At 36.9% G+C, this 20,483-nt stretch overlaps 1 protein-coding gene across 5 annotated transcripts in view; it reads right to left on the bottom strand.

The window, feature by feature from the left end:
* Nucleotides 1–20,483, bottom strand: part of ATAD2B (ATPase family AAA domain containing 2B) — a 229,435-nt gene that overhangs the window by 35,563 nt on the left and 173,389 nt on the right. For 4 of the 5 annotated variants that reach the window (XM_030920716.1, XM_030920717.1, XM_010358480.2 and 1 more), the window contains one exon: nucleotides 17,050–20,472. The exons of the other annotated variant lie outside the window; for it this stretch is intronic. In XM_030920716.1, coding sequence (XP_030776576.1) covers nucleotides 20,431–20,472 — 42 coding nt within the window. In that variant the 3' untranslated portion in view covers nucleotides 17,050–20,430. Of the gene's footprint in view, nucleotides 1–17,049; nucleotides 20,473–20,483 lie in introns of those variants that run through there. 5 annotated transcript variants of the gene reach the window in all.

Here is a 20,483-nt window from a genome sequence, read left to right as displayed (position 1 = left end):
TAAGCCCCAGAGAAACCCCTAAAAGCTATATGAAGAAATATAGCCAAAAAGTCAATAAAGAAATAAAAGGAAATACTAAAACTCTAAATAATTTGAAAGAATCCAGAGGAATAAGAAACAGATGAGACAAACAGAAAACCTACAATACAATGGTAGAGTTAAATCCAAACACATAAATAATTACATTAAATGTAAACATGTAAACCACCTAACAACCATTAGGATGGCTGCTATATGAAACACACACACAAACAAATCCCCAGAAAATAAGTATCAGTGAGATTATGGAGAAATTAGAACCTTGTTCACTGCTGGTGGGAAAGTAAAATGATACAGCTGCTATGGAAAACAGCATGACAATTCCTTAAAAAAATAAAATGGGAGTGACACTACACACACACACCCAAAAAAACTAAAAATGGAAATACTCTATGATCCATAAAAATGGAATTCCATTTCTCGGATATACACACAAAAGAAATAAAGTGGGTACTTCACACTCATGCACACTCATGTTATATTTGTATACTCATGTTCATAGCATTATTTGCAACAGCCAAAAACTGGAAGCAACCCGAGCGTCCATCCAAGGATGAGTGGATAAACAAAATTTGCTATATACAGCTGACTCTTCCACAACAGGAGGTTTAAGGGTACTGACTTGTGTGTAGTCAAAAAATCTATGTGTAACTTTTGACTCCCCCAAAACTTAACTACTAATAGCCTGCTGTTGACTGATAGCCTTACTGATAACATAAACAGTTGATTAGTACATTTTGTGTGTTAATATGTGAATATACCGTATTCTTACAATAAAGTGAGCTAGAGAAAAGAAAGTACTATTAAGAAAATGATCATGAAGAGAAAATGTATTTATTTTTCATTAGCTGAAGTATCATCCTTGTCATCTTCATGTTGAGTAGGCTGAGGGTGAGTGGCAGGAGGAAGGGGTTGGTCTTGCTGTCTCAGGGGTGGCAGTGGTGAAAGAAACTCCACATAGTAAGTGGAAATGCATGATTCAAACCCATGTTGTTCAAGGGTCAACTATACATAAAATGAAATATTATTCAACCTTAAAAAGGAAGGAAATTCTGACATGTGCTACAACACAGATGAAACCTAAGGACACTATGCTAAATTAAATAAGCCGGACACAAAAGGAAAAATACTACCTGAGTCCACTTATATGAAGGTCAAATGAAGAGTTTTTGTGTAATGAGTACAAAGCTTCAGTTTTACAAGATGAAAAGTGTTCTGGAGACGGATGCTGCTGATAGCTGCACAACAATGTGAATGTCCTTAATGCCACTGAACTATACACTTAAAAATGGTTAAGATGGTAAATTTTATGCTATGTGTATTTTACCAAAAACTTTAAAAAATACATTAAATGTAAATTATCTAAACACCAATTAAAAAGCAGATTGTTAGATTAGATTCAAAAAAAAAGAAGATCAAGGTTTCTTTCTAAAAGCAATCTACTTGAAATACAATAATATAGATAAGCTAAAAAGTAAAAAGTAAAAGTAAAATGATGAAGACTGCAAAGAGAATGAAAAGACAAGCCCCAGACTGGCAGAAAATATCTGCAAAATACTTATGTGATAAAAAGACTAATATCCAAAACAAAGAACTCTAAAAACTCAACAAATGCCACAATTTAAAAATAGGCAAAAGATCTAACCAGACACCTTACCATCCACAGACAGCAAGTAAGCATATGAGAACATGCTCAATATCATATGTCATTAGAGAATTACAAATTAAAACAACAAAACACTACTTCACACCTATTAGAATGGCCAAAATCCAAACCACACATAGCACCAACTGCTGATGAGAATATGGGACAAACGAGAACACTGTTGGTGGGAATGCAAAATGGCACAGCAACTTTGGAAGGCAGTTTGGCTCTTACAAAACTAAACCTACCCTTTCCAAATAACCCAGCAATCATGATGATACTTGAGTTGAAAACATGCCACAAAAAAAAAACAAAAACCTGCACCTGTGTAGCAGCTTTATTCATAATTGACAAAACCTGGAAACAACCAAGATATGCTTCAACAGGTGAATGGATAACAGACTGGCATATCCATACAACAGAATATTACTCAGTGCTAAAAAGAAATGAGCTATCAAGCCACAAAAAGACATGAAGGAACCTTAAATGCATATTGCTAGGTGAATGAACAAATCTGAAAAGGCTACATACTCTATGATTCTAACTATACAACATTCTGGAAAGACAAAACTATGCTGACAGTAAAAATATTAGTGGTTGTCAGGGGCAGGAAGGGAGGAATGAATAGGTGGAAAACAAGGGATTTTTAGGGCAGCAAAAGTATTCTGAATGATACTGCAATAATGGTACATGGTATCAAACATTTGTCAAAGCCCATAGAATGTAAAACACAGAGTGAGCCCTAATGCAAACTATGGGCCTTAGTTAATAATGATGTATGAATATTTGCTTATCAATTGTAACAAATGCATCACACTAATGCAAGATGTTAATAATAGGGGAAATAGGGCAGGGGTTGGAGCAGGAGACGAGATGTAAGGGAACTTTCAGTATGTTATGTTCAATTTTTCTGTAAATCTAAAACTGCTTTTAAAAAGGTCTATTAAGTTTTTTTGAAACTATGCAAAGGAGTATCTATATAATAGTTCCCTTTTGTATAAACAAAGAGGGGAAATAAAATATGCATGTACAACACTTGTTTATTTTCACAAAAGAAACACCAGGTAGATAAACTAATGAGACTGGTTCATGGTAGAGGGGTTGGGGCACTGACACTTCTCTGGATCTAACTTGTTGGCATGGTTATGACTTTTGTGACTATGTTACTATTTTACATACTACAAAAAAAATCAACAAAGATAGGAGGAACATTAAAACCTAACATGAACTAAAACAAAAATAAACTAAATTTTGTTTCAAAGAATAACATAATCAGAGTAAATGGTGGTGGAGAGGGAGACTAAGCCAAGTAACTTTTGAAAACAATATTTACACTATATGTCCTCAGACTAAAGACAAAAAACACTAACTAGAGTTCAAATTTTGAACTCGTTAGTAGGGGGCATTTTTTGTTTCTTTGTTTTGGTGATATGGGTTAATTCTTATTTAGTACTTCATATGTATTTGGGGAATTAAAAAATTCCACAATATATATGAAGGATAATAAGAGACATAATTCTCCTTGTTGAAGAAGGAAATTGTATTAGTTCATTCTTGCACTGCTATAAAGAAATACCTGAGACTGGGTAATTTATAAAGAAAAGAGGTTTTAATTGGTTTATGGTTATGCAAGCATGGCTCGGGAGGCCTCAGGAAACTTACAATCATGGAGGAAGGTGAAGAGGAAGCAGGCATGTCTTACATGGCAGGAGCAGGAGGAAGAGAAAGCAAGGGGAGGTGCTATACACTTTTACACAACCAAATATTGTGAGAACTCACTATCACAAGAACAGTGAGAGGGATGTCTGTCCCCATGACCCAATCACCTCCCACCAGGTCCTTCCTCCAACATTGGGGATTAAAATTCAACATGAGATTTGGGTGGGGACACACATCCAAACCATATCAGAAATTAAATATGCTAAATGAATTTTGTGGGAGGCTATTGTTTTGGACTGAGCTCCTGTCCAAAGATCAGACCAAACCAGAATAGAGTCACTCATATTAAGTGCAAGGTAATCACAGTGAACTTTGAAATAAGCCAATTAAAACAAAATGAAACAGGAGACTCACAGCAACTAATCAGAAGGGGACTCAGCTTGTCTGAACTAGCATAAGGAAGTCTCCCTCTGTTTTAACCGTGTAAGAAAGTAACCTGAGGTAACTGATGCTAATAATCCCCTTTTGTTCCATTTCTGCTTTCTGTAGCCCTTTTCTGCTTGTAAAGCCAGCCTCCTCTGTGCAACTCATCAGAATATCCATTCTGTATTATGGAATAAGATGTTGCTCCATTCTAGAATTGCCAATAAAAGCAAATCAAGTATTTGCACTAAATTTGTTGTAATTTTGACTTTTGACACATATACGGAAAGATGAAAGTCTAGAGGGGAAAAAAGCAAAATGATGGGGAAAGCTGTATCATCCAAATATTCATTGTTTAAAAAAGAATGAGGTAGCTATATTAGTAACAAAGTAGAATCTGAACAAGGACAATTACCAGGGATAAAGAATATTACATTATAATAAAATGTTCAATTCACCAAGAACTCCTAACAATCCAAAATGTGATACAACTAATAGAGCTTCAAGATATATGAAGCAAAAACTGATAGAACTGAAAACAGAAACAGATAAACCCACAATTATACTTGGAGATTTTGATACTTCTCTCTCAGTAACTGGTATAAGTAGACAGAAAATCAGCAAGGATATGGAAGACCTGAACAACACGAGCAATCAATGTGATATAACTGCTACTAATAGAACATTCCACTCAATGACAACAGAATACACAGTTTTTTTCCAAGTGCATGTAAAACATTCACCAAGACAGATTGCATTCTGGGTAACAAAACAAACCAGAATAAATTTAAATTAATTAAAATAATACATAGTATATTCTTTGACTATCACATAATTAAATGAGAAATTGGTAACACAAAATCTGAGAAATCCTAAATATTTAAAAATTAAACAATACACATCTAAATTATTCAGGGGTCAAAGAAGAAATCTCAAGGGAAAGTAGAAAATATTCTGAACTGAATGAAAATGAAAACAACATGTCAGGCCAGGCGCGGTGGCTCATGCCTGTAATCCCAGCACTTTGGGAGGCAGAGGCAGACAGATCACAAGGTCAGGAGATCGAGACCATCCTGGCCAACACGGTGAAACCCCATCTCTACTAAAAATACAAAAAATTAGCCAGGTGTGGTGGCGGGCGCCTGTAGTCCCAGCTACTTGGGAGGCTGAGGCAGGAGAATGGCGTGAACCCAAGAGGCGGAGATTGCAGTGAGCCGAGATCGTGCCACTGCACTCCAGCCTGGACAACGGAGCAAGACTCCGTCCCCAAAAAAAAAAAAAAAACATGTCAAAATGTGTGGAATACAGCTAAAGCAGTGTTTAGAAATTTTCAACATTAAATGTTTACATTAGAAAAGACAAAAGGTCTCAAACCAATAATCTAATCTTTCAGCTTAAGAATCTAAGCACAAAGCAAGCAGAAGTGTAGAAATCAGAAAACGAAAGAAACAATACCAAAAAAATCCATGAAATCAAAAACTAGTTTTTTTTTAAAAAAAAAAAAGATAAATAAAAAGAGACCGATCAAGGAAAAAAAAAAAAGAGAGAGAGAGGAGATACAAATTGCCAATATCAGGAACAAAAGAGGGGATATCACTAGATGAAACAGAGATTACAAACTTACAAAGATTACTAGAGTTGTGTCAATAGGACTGGGGCAATTTGAAAAGACTCTGAGAGGTCAAAAATGGTACCATTTTAGCAGTAATAAGCATCATAATAGCGATGCATTGTAATACATCAAATATATTTAAATCTATGAATTCATAATGATACCAAAGAAACTAACTCATCACCTTTGGATTGGTAAGGAAATAATTCATTAAATTCATTGAAAACTAGTTAATGAAGGCAAAGAATCTTTCATTAATCCTACCTTTCCTATATGACTTGCACTATTAGATAAGCAGATAATAGACAAAGAAATATTTCTCTTTGTAGCATTTTCCACTAATAAATGAATAAAGAATAAGATTACTTTAGAACTCACCATTCTGCAGGCTCTAATGAATTTGAGCATCAAGTATCAGTCACTGATGACATCACAATAAGGAGGATAACCAGACTTTATGTGCCTCCTAATGAGAACACACAACCACTTATGAAGTACCAAAAATAAAAGTACAAAAACCAATAATAAAACCAGAGTTAAGTCTCTAGATGAGTGCTATCCAATAGAAATACAATGCCAGCTACACATATATTTAAACTTTCTAGTAGCTGCATTATTAATAGTAAAAATAACAAGGTGGAAATTATTTTTAATAAATGTAACCCAATATATCCAAAATATTATTTCAATGCAATCAATAAAGAAACTATTAAGGGCAGGGTGCAGTTGTTCATGCTTATAATCCTTCTGGGCTCAAGCACTTTGGGATTGAGGCCAGAAGTTCAAGACCAGTTTGGGCAATACAGTAAGACCCCACCTCTGTGAAAAATTTAAAACTTAGCTGGGCATTGGTGGCATGTGCCTTTAGTCCTAGCTACTTGGGAGGCTGAGGCAGGTAAATCATTTGAGCCCAGGAGTTTGAGGTTACAGTTAGCTATGATTGTACAACTACACTCCAGTATGGGTGACAAAGCAAGACTGTCTCCTAGGAGCGGAAAAAAAAACTATTAATGAGATATTTCATATTATTTTTTGTAATGAATCTTCAAAATTAGTGTGCATTTTGACACAGCACATCTCAATTTGTACTAGCCACATTTCGAGTGCTCAATAGCTACCATATGAAACAGCACAGCTCTAGATCCAAGTACCAGTTTATGAGAAACACAAAAGATAAATGAATATAGCCTTACCATAGGGATTCAATCGGCAAAATCCAGACTGTGGGAAATTCAGTAAGTCAAAACCTGGTTTCTTCAACAAATTAATAGCAAAGAAAAAGGAGAGATTGAGGAGGAATTTGTAGATTAAGAGATTTAAATGACAAAAGAGAAAAAAAACTGAAATGTGTTTAGAAATGCACACAGGTGATAAAACTATTAAGCAAAAAAGTCATTACCATAAATGTTAGGATAGTGGTTACATTTGGAGGAAAAAAGATTTCAACTGGAGTAGAGCACAGGCAGCACTTTTGGATTGTCTAACAATGTTATTTTCTGTACCTGAGTAGTGGTTACATCTTATAAATTCATGATTAACCTATACATTTGTTTCAAGCAGTTTTCCATGTATGTGTTACATTTTATAATAAAAAGGTATTAATTCATAAATACTTGATGGAAAAAATTGATGTCATTAGATATAAATTTCCTAAACTTCACAATATTCCACTGTACCCCCAAACTTACCATCTCTATCTATACCCCCCATTTCTGATCTTCTGGAATAAAATACTCTTACTCTTTCTTATTCAAGACCAACACTCCTTCTGGTCTCTTTTGGAATCTTGACTCATTAATATCACTCCTCTTTCCCATCTTCAATCTCCATCTTTCTATCAAGGCAATATAGGACAGCGGTAAATAACTAGGCTCTTTCGTCAGAATCCCAGGGTTCAAATCCTGGTTACGCTATTTAACTAGCTGTCTCATCTTCAGCAAGTAAAAATCTCTCTGTAACTAGCTCTCCTCATTAGCAGAAGGGTGATAACAATATCTAATTCATAGGGCCGATATCAAAATTAAAAGAGTTAACAGATGCAAAGCCCTTTAAAGGAGGCCTGGACATTTTCACTAAGTGTTAGTTGCTATCATTATTCTCACCAACCCTAGCATCTCCATTCTCTCACTGTATGAACATGCTCAGTTTTTTCACTTTTATCAAAATCTTTTCCTCAACCCTGTGTCCCTGTCTAGTTATGTGCTCATTCCTTCCCTTTTTCCTCAAAGCAACAAAGATCACCCAACTGCCACACCTCCTGGCAGCATTTTAGTACCTCTAATATCTTACTGACCTGCACTGGAGCATTTGATACTGTTGTCCATTTTGAACATAAAATCATCTCCTCGAGTTCTGTGACCCCACTCTTTTGGCTGTCCCACTTTTGAAAAGGTATGATTAGTCTCAATTGTTAGACATCCTCTACCTGCTGCTTAAACTTTGCTGTTTCTCTACTTGCCATTTTCATTTCACTTCAAAAGCTGCCTAAGTGATCTGATTTGCACTCATGGTTTGAACAATCATTTATAAGTAGCTAACCTTAAAAGTCTCTAGTTCTGAACCCTCTCAAGCTTTAGATATATTTATCTAAATGTGCGCTGAACCTGGATGCCAAAATGCCCAATACTGTATTCACTACAGACTGGGTCCTCCCTCTCCTTCATTCTCAGTTAACATCCAATCACCCAGGCAGAAACCTAAGAGCAATTCCAGGCCCCTTCTTTATCCTCATCCCCAATATCCAATTGCTGAGTCCTATTGATTCTACCTCTAAATTTCCTAGAAATGATCTTTTTCTCACCATCCCTACTATACCTTCCCCAGTCACGGCCTACAGCATCTCTTACCTGGAATACAGGAACAATATATAAAGTCTTTACTGACCTCTAATGCTACTTTCTTCCTTACTTTGCTTTATTCTAAAGTAAACTAGAAACACCCATAGTTGCCTAAACTTGTTTGCCTGCTTCTATGCCTTTCTACTGTTTCCCCTGCCTGGAGTGTTCTTCCCTGATTTTTACTGCATTTTTTCATTTTTTGAGATGCTGTTAAGATAACTTATCCACAGGGGGGAAAAAAAGCCTTCCATGAATTACTAGGCTGGGTTAAGTTCCTGTATTAGTCTGTTTATACATTGCTGTAAGAGAACTACCAGACACTGGATAACTTACTTATTTTTGAGACAGAGTCTTACTCGTCACCCAGGCTGGATTGCAGTGGCATGATCTCAGTTCACTGCAACCTCCACTTCCCAGTTCAAGTGATACTCCTGCCTCAGTCTCCTGAGTAGCTGGGACTACAGGCTCGTGTCACCACGCCCGGCTAATTTTTTTTTGTATTTTTTAATAGAGACGGGGTTTCACCATGTTGGCCAGGCTGGTCTCGAACTCCTGACCTCAAGTGATCTGCCCACCTTGGCCTCCCAAAGTGCTGGGATTACATGCATGAGCCACTGCACCCAGGCAATACTGAGTAATTTATAAAGAAAAGAGGTTTGATTGACTCACAGTTCCACAGGCTATATAGGAAGCATGGCTGGGAAGGCCTCAGGAAACTTACAATCATGGCAAAGATGCAGGAGAAGCAGGCACATCTTACATGGCCAGAGAAGGAGGAAGAGAGAAAGTGGGAGGTGCTACACACTTTTAAACAACCAGATCTTGTGGGAATTCCTTCACTATCATGAGAACAGCAGGGGGAAGTCGGCCTCCATGTTCTAATCGCCTCCCACCAGGTCCCTCCTCCAACACTGGGGATTACAATTCAACATGAGATTTGGGTGGGGACACAGACCCAAACCATATCAGTTCCTTTCCTCTATGCTCCCACAGCACCTCAACCAAACCATTATCATTGTATTTAACCAAATTTATTCTTAATTTTTCTTAATATGTCTTTTACTGAACAGTTATTTCCAAGGGCAGACACTGTGTTTTACTTAGCTTTGTAACTTCAGTGTCTATCATACTTGGCAAATGGTAGGTAGTTACTATATCTTGTTGAAAGGAAGTCATTACTTTCCATTTCATATATTACTGCCAAATTAATATTTCTAAAATTATATTTTCATCATGTCATGGTGCTGTTCAAAAACACTGTCACACGATAAAGTACAAATATCTTTACACTTGTCCTCCATTATAAGACCCCAAACTACCTATAGAGCATTATCTTCCACCATAATCCCTTGTATTTACTCTTGATTCTAAACTGGTCTACTCAGTTTTCCAAACTGAGTTTTTTACCTCTAACTCTTCAAACCATTACAACTCATAAAAATGTTGGCCCTTTAAATTCAACTTACTTAGCAACTTACTAGCAATTAATCTATGATGCTATGCGATATTAAAAGCATTGTTGTGATGCACACCTAAATGGAATGGTCACTAGTAACTTCCATATCATCAGCAGATGAGTGGCAGGAAAAAGGCCTAGATAACTTTTTGTTCAACTTATAAAATATATCACAAACACAAGAAAAACATTAAACTTTTATTTTCCATTTTACCCACCTCTTTTTCCTCCAATCTTGCCTTCCTTTACCTTCCATGGCTTGAAGCTCATCAGAGAGGAGAAGAAAAGGACTAGCTGACACATAATTTCTTTCCCTGAAGCAAACAGATGAAGTTTGCTTCATCTGTTAATCAAAATACTACCTTGAAAAGATTCTAGACAACCAGAATTCCAGTAAGAAGGAGAAATTTCAGTAGGAAAATCAGGATGTCTTATGACCCAAGTGGTCCTACACAGACCAATCATTTGTTCTGGAACAAGAGGAGCTGTCAGGAAAACAGCTGGCATTAAGTCAAGGAAAGGTGAAAGAAAGCCCGACTCCATCACCTCCAAGCACTCTGAAGGTAACTCTTGCTCCTATAGAGGAGGATGGGACCATCTGTGCAAAATCTTGCAAAGAACTCTTTAATTCCCTGTGAGTTCTTCTATCTAATATACTGGCCTAATGGAAGGAAAATAAGGGTAGGAGGGCAAAGGTAGGAGAGAACAAAAGGATTACATCTAAGTATTCAAAAATCTCAAAATCATTTGTAAAAATAATACAACACTAAGCATTCCCACTGAGAGGCTTCTATTGTGATAATCAAGCAAACTACCAAGTTTCAGGGTCAGTTCTTAAAACAGAGAATACTATTAAAGTAGCCAATATTTATGCAACTTTGCATTAATTATTTATCATCTATACAACTCTGTCAGCTGATCTAGCTGAACAGTTCCATAAAGGAACCCCCTCATTGTTACTATCTTCAGCATTCTTCTCTTGGGCTGGTTTTATTTCCCAGGGAAGACTCTGCTACTCTCCTGTCTGGAGATTTTTGCCTTCTGAAAGCAGCTTTTCAGTCCCCAACTCTTAAATAGGAGCAGAAAGCAAAGAATTACCAAATATTTGAGGAAAACTTGTAATACTAAACAGGAACCAAAACAAACAAGAAAAGCAACCTGGAGGAAAAAGGGACTATGCAAGGAAAAAAAAAACAAAGAAAAAATCATCATGAATACCCTCAGAGAGATTAGCTGATCTTGCACCCATGAAACAAAAACAAAATGCTACTTAAAAAATCAAGAGAACTCCAAATGGCTCTTAAAACCTAATACCGAAGTAAAAATCAGGAAGGAATAATAGAACAGTGTAGAAGGGCCAAGATCTGAATAACATAGTTTTAGAAATGAAAAATTAACTCAAGAAAATTTCTCAGAATAAAAGGCATGATTTTCCAGAGTAGAGAGGCCCAAGAAAAGTGTAACATTTAGACACACACCCAGACAGGTCTATGAAATTCCAGAGCATCAGAGGAAAACTGAAAATTACAAAAGCCTTAGAAGGAAACAAAATCAGGAAAATGAAACAATAAGCAGAAAAGCACCAACTTCTCAGCAGCAATACAGGATATAAATGAGAAAAGTCCAGATACAGGATTCAGTACAAGAGAAAGGTGAAGGATGTTAGCCCCCCCTCGCCAAAAAAAAAAAAAAAAAAAGCTATGCAAGACCTTGGTGTACACCAATGCAAAATTCCAGGAGACATCTTCTCAAGAAAAAGAAATGCTAGAATACCTTACACGTTTGGTGATACTAAGAAGAGAGTTGGGGCCAGGTGCAGTGGCTCATGCCTGTAATCTCAGCACTCTGGGAGGCTGAGAGAGGTGGATCATTTGAGGTCAGGAGTTCGAGACCAGCCTGATCAACATGGTGAAATCCCACCTCTACGAAATAAAAATAAATAAATAATAGCTGAGCGTGGTGGCACATGCCTGTAATCCCAGCTACTTGGGAGGCTGAGGCAGGAGAATCATTCGAACCCGGGAGGTGGAAGTTACAGTGAGCCGACATTGCGCCACTGCACTCCAGCCTGGGCAATAGAGCGAAAATTCATCTCAAAAAAAAAAAAAAAAAAAAGAGAGAGGGAGAGAGTTGGATTGCTGGGGATGAACTGAGGAACAAACTAGTTTTTAAAATTACTTTTTTGAGACAGAGTCTCACTCTGTCACTCAGGCTGGAGTGCAGGTGCTGTGATCTTGGATCACTGGAGCCTCAAACTCTCGAGCTCAAGTGGTCCTCCCACCTTAGCCTCCTGAGTGGCTGAAACTACAGGTGCATGCCACCAAGCCCGGCTAATTTTTTAATTTTTCTGTAGAGACAGGGTCTCATTATGTTACCCAGGCTGGTCTTGAACTCCTGGGCTCAAGGATACTTCTGCCTCCGCCTCCCAAAGTGCTGGGAATAAAGGCGTGCTTGGCTCAAACTCATGATTATACATAAAAAAACAGGTAAATAAGTACAACGAAGACTATTATTAACAAAAAGGTGTACAAGAAAGGAAACATCATCATATTATACTAAATAGTTCCACTGTCAATAATTTTTGCATAGTCATAATCATGCAAATACTGAATCATGCAAATCTGACCAAAATTATAACCAACTGGGAGGATGAGAAGACAAGAAGTGTGAAATGTGTGGTGAGGGCAGACATGACTATATTTTAAATGGTGGGAAATCAAAAGAAAATGACTAAAACTGGAAAATAAAAAGCAGCCATCTAAGAACAGTATTTAGAAACATCAAATAACCAGCTACAGGTAATGAAAACAATTGGCTCCTGGGAGAATATGTCTTTTTTTTTTTTTTTTTTTTTTTTTTTTGAGAAGGAATGTTCTAGAATCAGGGAACTGCTGGTTTTTATAACAAGCCTTCTAGAACTACTTTATTCTTTATATACATGTGTTTCTGACTTTAAAATATATAAATTTTAAAGATGTTAATTAATCCCATGTATAGACATTTTTAAACCCACAAAACAATGTTTATAGACACATACAAATGTTTAGAATGATGACTGAAATTTCTTGAACATTTACTATGTGCCTGGTACAGTTCTAAGTGCTTTACATATATTCACTCATGTATGTAATCATTGCAGTAACCACCACGGAGTTGGTGCTATCACTGTGTCCCATCTTATGGATAAGTACACTGACCTGCAGAGGGGTGAAATAATTTGTCACATGTTGCATAGCCAAGAAGGAACATAACCAGGATTCAAACTCAGACCGTCTGGCTCCAGCCGTATACTATTACCTTCTCAAATAAAAGAATTTAAAACACAGACAGGATATTCATCAAAATCATCACAGTGGCTGTCACTAGTAAAGAAAGAAAACGAATGGGATTGGGAACGGGTAGAAAGTAGACTTAAATCTTCTCTGAAAGTTTTTCTCTTCAAAAAAGAACTAAAACGAGTATGACAAATTGTTAACATTTAATACCGGGTGGTAGGAACATGCATGTTACATTATTCTCTGTGGTATTCTACTATTTTAAAATGTTCATTCATAGAAAAACTTGAGGCCAGGCGCGGTGGCTCACGCTTGTAATCCCAGCACTCTAGAAGGCCAAGGCGGGCAGATCACCTGAGGCCAGGAGTTCGAGACCAACCTGGCCAACATAGTGAAACCTGGTCCCTACAAAAACTATGAAAATTAGCCAGGGGTGGTGGCACGTGCCTCTAATCCTACCTACCCAGGAGGCTGAGGCAGGAGAATTGCTGGAACCTGGGAGGCAGAGGCTGCAGTGAGCCGAGATCGTGCCACTGCACTCCAGTCTGGGCAACAGAGCCAGACTCCATCTCAAGAAAAAAAAAAAAAGAAAGAAAACCTGAATAAGGGCAAAGGAATTTATCATTCACCTTAATGATCGATGGGTTAAGAATTCAAGCTCTAAAGCCACACCACAAGATAAGACCCCCCCAACCTGATGTTAGCTGTGTAACCTTGGGCAAGTTGCCTAAGCATTCTCTATTTCAGTTTCCCCTTCTGTTAAACGGGACCAACAATAGTACCTACCTCCCATAGTTGCTGTGATAATTAAATGGTTAATGCTTGTAATAATACCTGGCACTCAGCTGTCTGCTGCTACTATTACTACTGCTGTATTTATTGTCATCCAAGCATTTACCACTGTTAGGTAACATGTTGCTTGTTTACTCTTTGATGACTAGATTGTAAGCTCCAAAAAGCAAGGACCTTGCTGTCCTGTCCTCAGCTGTAACTCCCTTGCCAAGAATGGTGCTTTGGCAAATGGCAGTTGCTCAAATAAATTTGTGAAACAGATGTTGACCTGTGATGACAGAGAACTGCCTGTACTTTCCCCTGCAGCTGTCATGCTATTTCACTTCTCAGCCTATGCTTCTGTTGTTCCTTCTGCCTGGAAGTCCTTTCCCATCCTGAGGTTCCAGCCTCAGCTCAGGCAAGGAACCAGAAAGCCTTCCTTGAGGTTAGGCTACATGCTCCTGCTCTGTATACCTACAGTGCCTAACACAAAATTCAATCTTAACACATGCCGTATTAGACTGAAATTATGTTTGTGTACCTGTCTACCCCCACAAGAAGCAGTCAAGCATAGTGATTAAAAGCATCAACTCTGGAGCCAAACTGCTTACATTTGAATCCTGGATGTGTGACCTTGAGCAAATTAATCTGTAACTCAGTTTCCTGGTCTATAAAATGGGGATAATCACAGCACCTATCTCATAAGGTTCTTGTAAGGATTAAAAGAATTTGCATTTGTGTCTGTACAGCACTCAGAATAGTATCCAGCACCTAGTAAACATGATATAAGTATGTTAAATTACATTATAAAAATCTCCTTGAAGACAGACACAATGTCTTGCTCATCTTTATGCTCCCTCAATGCCTAGCACTCTGTAGGCTCTGAATAAATGCTTAAATGTTTACTGAACTGACAGCTATCACACTAGGCCAGACAAAAGGATTAGTGCCCAAACTAAGATAACAGCAATGGAGAAAGGGTGATAGGTATGAGACATGCTGAGGGGGAAAATAAATCAACAAAATGTACTGCATGATTAGAATGAGATGGGTCATAAAGAAGATAAAGTTCAGGTTGACAGCTAGGTTTCTCACCAAGATAGGGAATATGAGGGAAGCAAGAAGGAAAAAGCAGAGTTCTGGCAAGTTTTTAATAACAAAGTGCTTCATTCACTGCTTAATGAAATTTAAAAGTGCTTTAAGAGCTTTTAACAGCACCACACTTTTAAAAAATAATGTGAACTCTGATCAACCATGACAGAAACCTGGCACACAACATCAGAAAGAATTTAAGCTCCATGAAGACAGGGACTTTTTCTGTTTAGTTTGCTGCTTTATTTCTAGTACCTCCAACAGTGCCTGGTACATGGTAGGCACTCACTATGTATTTTATAAATGAATGAAAAAATAATTAAGGTAAATTTGAGCCTTCTATGTCATGCAAATCAAAAGGAATTAAATAAGTATCTACTGAATCCTGCACTGCTTCAAATTCCTGTAGGGAATACAGAAGAAATATAATACTTTTCTATCTCCCCTTCCCACATGAATAAACTACTAAGTTTCATATATTATATTTACATAGTAACTTACTATGTAATGCAGTACAAAACATAGCTAATTTCTGAAGATCAGCATATGCCATATATATACATATATATGTGTAATATATATATTACACACACATATATATAATATGTGTATTATACATATAATACTATACAGCCCTGAAATATGGGCAGGGTTTAGATTCTATAACACCACATCTGATGTAATATGAAAGGTTACACACATAAAAAAACAAGAACAAATTTTGGTGAAGTGGGGATAGACTCTAGAAAAGCCAGATACAGATGAAGAGCAAATATAATACCAACTTTCTCTGAAGTCTTTCCTTATTTTCTCCATTCCTAAACATAATTAATTGGTTCCCTTCCCAGAACTCTGAACATTGTGTCCCTTCTGTTAAAGCACTTATTCCACGGAATCATTACTACTGGTATATACACCAACTCCCCTGGCAGACTCTAAGCTACCTGAGGACAGGAATACATTTTTTTTTTTTTTTTTTTTTTTTGAGACGGAGTCTCACTCTGTCGCCCGGGCTGGAGTGCAGTGGCCGGATCTCAGCTCACTGCAAGCTCCGCCTCCCGGGTTTACGCCATTCTCCTGCCTCAGCCTCCTGAGTAGCTGGGACTACAGGCGCCCAGCACCTCGCCCGGCTAGGGTTTTTTTTTGTATTTTTTAGTAGAGACGGGGTTTCACCATGTTAGCCAGGATGGTCTCGATCTCCTGACCTCGTGATCCACCCGTCTCAGCCTCCCAAAGTGCTGGGATTACAGGCTTGAGCCACCGTGCCTGGCCCAGGAATACATTATTTGTGTATCCCACATGCCTGGCATAATGCTAGGCACATAACAAACATATGAATGTGGGGGTAAAACAGGGAATGTATATATTTTTAAATAGTCACTAGATAACTTTGTAGGTGTCAGGGTACAGGGATAACACGAAATACATTTAAAGATTTGCCTCTGATTTTACTGTAGTTTTGAGTCTTATGGAAACTAAAACTGGTTAAATAAAACTTAACTTCATCTCCAAAGTCCAAAAAACTTGATTGAGCCTCAAATTATAAGTTCTTTATCTAAACATTCAGTGTTAAAAATATGTTTTGCAGGTTTATTATTACCAATCTTTTGATACAGACAAAAGTTGAAATTACAGAATCTGAAAAATCAAGCAAAACAAAGTCTTAACTAAAATCCATCTTTTTTACTGTGATTCAAAAAACAAAAGTAAGGATTTATATCGAGGAAGAGCAGTGTACTACAGGAACATGAAAAGGTATCTGAAGGCACACAGGAAAAATAGGTATTCTGAAGCCAAGAACATTCTATTAACTTGCAGTAAGCCCTTCAAAACTCTGGTATGAAATATCTGTCGATATTATGTGCTATACTATACAAAGTATGCTGATAACAACCCGATAAAAAGGAAAACATTTTAAACTAAATGAACCATATAACCTGATCATATGTTATCGTATAGTCTTCCAGTTAGAAAAACAAATCTCAGAAGTAATCCACTTGCTTCTACACAATGTATTTTAGACAACCTTCAACTAAAAGTAAAAGCATACTTTCTCAACATAAAAAGCTTTCAGCTAAAAAATCGTGAGGTGTACTTAAAATCTAAAAGGAACATATAATACGACTTTGTGGTTGCTTAATAAACAGCAATATGCCTCTCTGTAAAACAGTCTAAATCGGCTAGAAAAGTAGCACTGCATTTGTAGCCAACAGTGATCATAATTAAGCTAAAGAAAGACATGTTTTTCTTGTCATCTTTATTCAAGTATTTCACAGCAGTTATATTACAAATTACAGTAAATGTTCAAATTCCAGAATTCAAAAATTAAATAATTTACTTCAACTAATGTAAAATGAAGTCAAATGCAAAACATCAATTTAACACAATTCTAAATTAAAACTACAAACCCAAAATAGACCATAGTTGATGAAGTCTACTTAAACTACAAAGTAGACACACATGACTGAAACCAAATGGGACTCCCAAAGTCTAAGTAACCAGATGTACAGAATACAAAAGATGCAGGTACAAGCCCAAATTCAAGCTTACGATGTGATTACAAATAATAATTATAATAACAATGGCATTCAGCTACGGGACCTGACACTGAAGATACCTACTGAATAGCACCATAGCTGAACCAACTTAATCAAAAATGGGAAGAAATTACCCACTCCCTAAAAATAAAATCCAGTAAACCTACAAATACATTGGCTTATGAGAAAAATCAAGTCATGAAACAACATTAAAAAAAAAAAATCACAGGTGAGATTCAAGCTCGAAAACACAATTAACTCCACAGCCATCAGTTTCAACCCTAGTGCGGTTCCATCATCTTCAAAAAGCTCCCAGGGTCCCCACAGCTGAGCATGAACTATTGCTGAGCTATGCTGTGATACATATTTTACTCATCTGAGAGCAAGATTTTACATAGGAGCTTATCATTTATAATGCTCACAATAGGAAATAAGAACAGAGGTCAATTTGTACATATTTTTGCCAATGCTATACAGCAAAAATGAAGAACTTACAGAAAGGTAAACAAAATTGAGTCCACTTAGATAATTTCACAAGCTGCTTTAAACTATAGAACCACCAGGTATCTGTAAAATAAGCAAAACTGGTAAGTGTGTTTTTTTAATTGAGGGAAAGAGGGCCAGAGGAGTCAGTACAATTTCAGCTCATTGTTCTCCCCTTGGCATTAGATTGACTTTCTCTTTAAGAACTAAACTGTTCAAAGTGGCGTTCCTATACTGAGGTTGCCTCCGATTTCTCCAACTACATCACAGTTAGAAAAACAAACAAAAGCAACTTGATCTTTTGGAAGCATTTTAATGCTGAAAATAAATACATTTCCCTTGTCAAACTCACTGATGGCTAAAATCTTAATTAATTGTACAAATTTAGTAACCTAGTAAGAAACGTGTGCGTTTTTTTCCTTTCACAAGTGCTGCTGTTACTTGAAAAGAATGCTTCTGAATTAGAATAACTGGAATAAATATTTAAAAAAAAATAGTGCAGCAAGAACCTGAGACTTGCAAAAAACCCTTTTACCAGAAACTTGCTACAAAAAATCTGCTACATCTTATTTCATCAAATCTTTAAATTCTGTAACAATTTCCATCAAAATACAAAATGCTAATGTATTAGACAATAAAATAGTCTGAATCGGTATGATGGTAATAAATACTAAAGAAAGCATGAAAATCCTCCCAATAATCAAATTAGAGGTTTCAAATAACCTCCCCTTTAAAATGGTTCATCGTTAATCGCACTTGCCCACCTTAAAAATACAGTGTGTCTACATGGGTAGCATCTTGACTTATATGACTAACTGGATATTACGGAAACTTCACAGACTAGGTACAAAGAAAACACGTGGCATTTAAAAAAAATTAAGCTAGAATTAGAAGGCATTAGATGTAAATGTAAATGCAAAGAAGCACTTTGGATTACTGCAGTAGGCTACGGCCAAAGTATGCTTTCTGCACACTACAAAGAGCCAGAGACAAGGAGACAAGTACCTTAGCTTCAGGATGTAAACGGTGGCAAAGTGATTACAGGACTCTGTAAACACTGTTGGTAACTAAAATACAAAAAGCTGAGGTAGCTCAGAATCTCTGCAGTAGTCCAAGACCATTTGCCCTAATTAAAACCCAAACTACATGTGTTGCATATATTGGAAAGACACACCTGCAGCTAACGGCTACAATGAACGAAGATATCAAGCCAACTTGTCAGCAAAATTTTCTTTTTGTTTAAAAATCATCTGATAAAAAAGTCACTGCACCCTTTGCCTCTCTGCAACTGCCTAGACTGTGTCTCCAAATCTGTAGAAAGTTTTTTGTAAAACTAGTAACCCATAATTAATTTCGGATACGTACAATTCACAGAAATCACTCAACAAGATTCAAAATGGTTTCCAATCAAAATGAAGAGTTGTGAAGGTAAGCTTAGGAGATGGGATTTAAACATTAATACTGTTATTCAAGGACCATACCAGAGCTCACTTGCAATTAAGCATACAGAAAATGAATTTTATGGAACTTCTGACGAATTCCTCTCTTTTCTGTCCACTTGGCAAGTCCTGGCTTTAAAACAAAAATAACAATTTACTACATATGAAAACCATTTTTCTCTGGGAACTCAAACATGAGTAACTATTAAATTGCCACTGACAGAAGAAAGAATGGCCACTATCTATTTATTTTCTACTCATCATTGTCAGCAATACCAAAATGTGTGGAATTTTGTTTTTTGTTTTTTTTTGTGTGGACTGTGTATTATTTATTCATTGTTGTTATTACATGTTTCTTAAACCAAAACAGATCTTACAAGAAAACTTACCATTTTAGTATATTATGTGGCTTACTGGGTGTCTTGATTGAGCTTTGAGAATAAGACAGGCATTTCATACCCAAACACTGGTTGTCTCTTAATGACATACAGTATCAAAACTTATTTTCAAGGTTGTGACCAAAGAAAGATTTCTAATTTATTTGCTTCAAACAGCCCATCCTTTTAGCCTTATCTTCCTCAAATGAATAAAAAGGCACATTAAAGGCAGTTCTAAAGAGCCTGACCTAATTTCATCCAGTTTCTTCAGCTTCCCACCAGAAGAGACCACAGCCAACTCTAAACCAGGTTTCAGTCCATTGCCCAGATGGGGGAAAAATATGATTAAAGGGATAAAATGGAGGGAAAAAAAAAAAAAAGGTTGCCCACTATTTAAACAATTCAACACAGTTAGAACTGCCCCATCCAGTTTCCTCCTGTTTGCTGGTCTGCTCCCTAAGAGAGGAGTCTCCAAAAGAGAGTGCACAAAAAGAGGAGCAGAAGCGAGAGCAGTTTCTGTAGCACCAAAATCTCCAAGCTGTGGGGTTGTATTTTTTATTTGTGGAAAATACAACATGTTTCTGAAGTTCTGTTTGGTTCTTGTAGGCTGGTTGGTTTCAGGTACCTGAGACAATAGCACCAAATTCAACAGAGAAAAAGAATGAGTGAGAGAGCACTTTACACCAAGGCTCTGCACATAATTGGTGCAATTTGAAATTGAATGGCTCAGAAGACTGCTCTGTCAGGAGCAGATTGGAGAGGATAAACCACTCATCTTGAAAAGTTCATAGGAATGTCTCAAACATATGAACTGTTCTTTCCATCTCCTATAAAAGGA

This window comes from Rhinopithecus roxellana, chromosome 17 (assembly GCF_007565055.1).
Source record: "Rhinopithecus roxellana isolate Shanxi Qingling chromosome 17, ASM756505v1, whole genome shotgun sequence".
Lineage (NCBI taxonomy): Eukaryota > Metazoa > Chordata > Mammalia > Primates > Cercopithecidae > Rhinopithecus > Rhinopithecus roxellana.
Note: the sequence above shows the minus strand (reverse complement) of the source record. Positions and strands in the feature narration are given on the sequence as shown.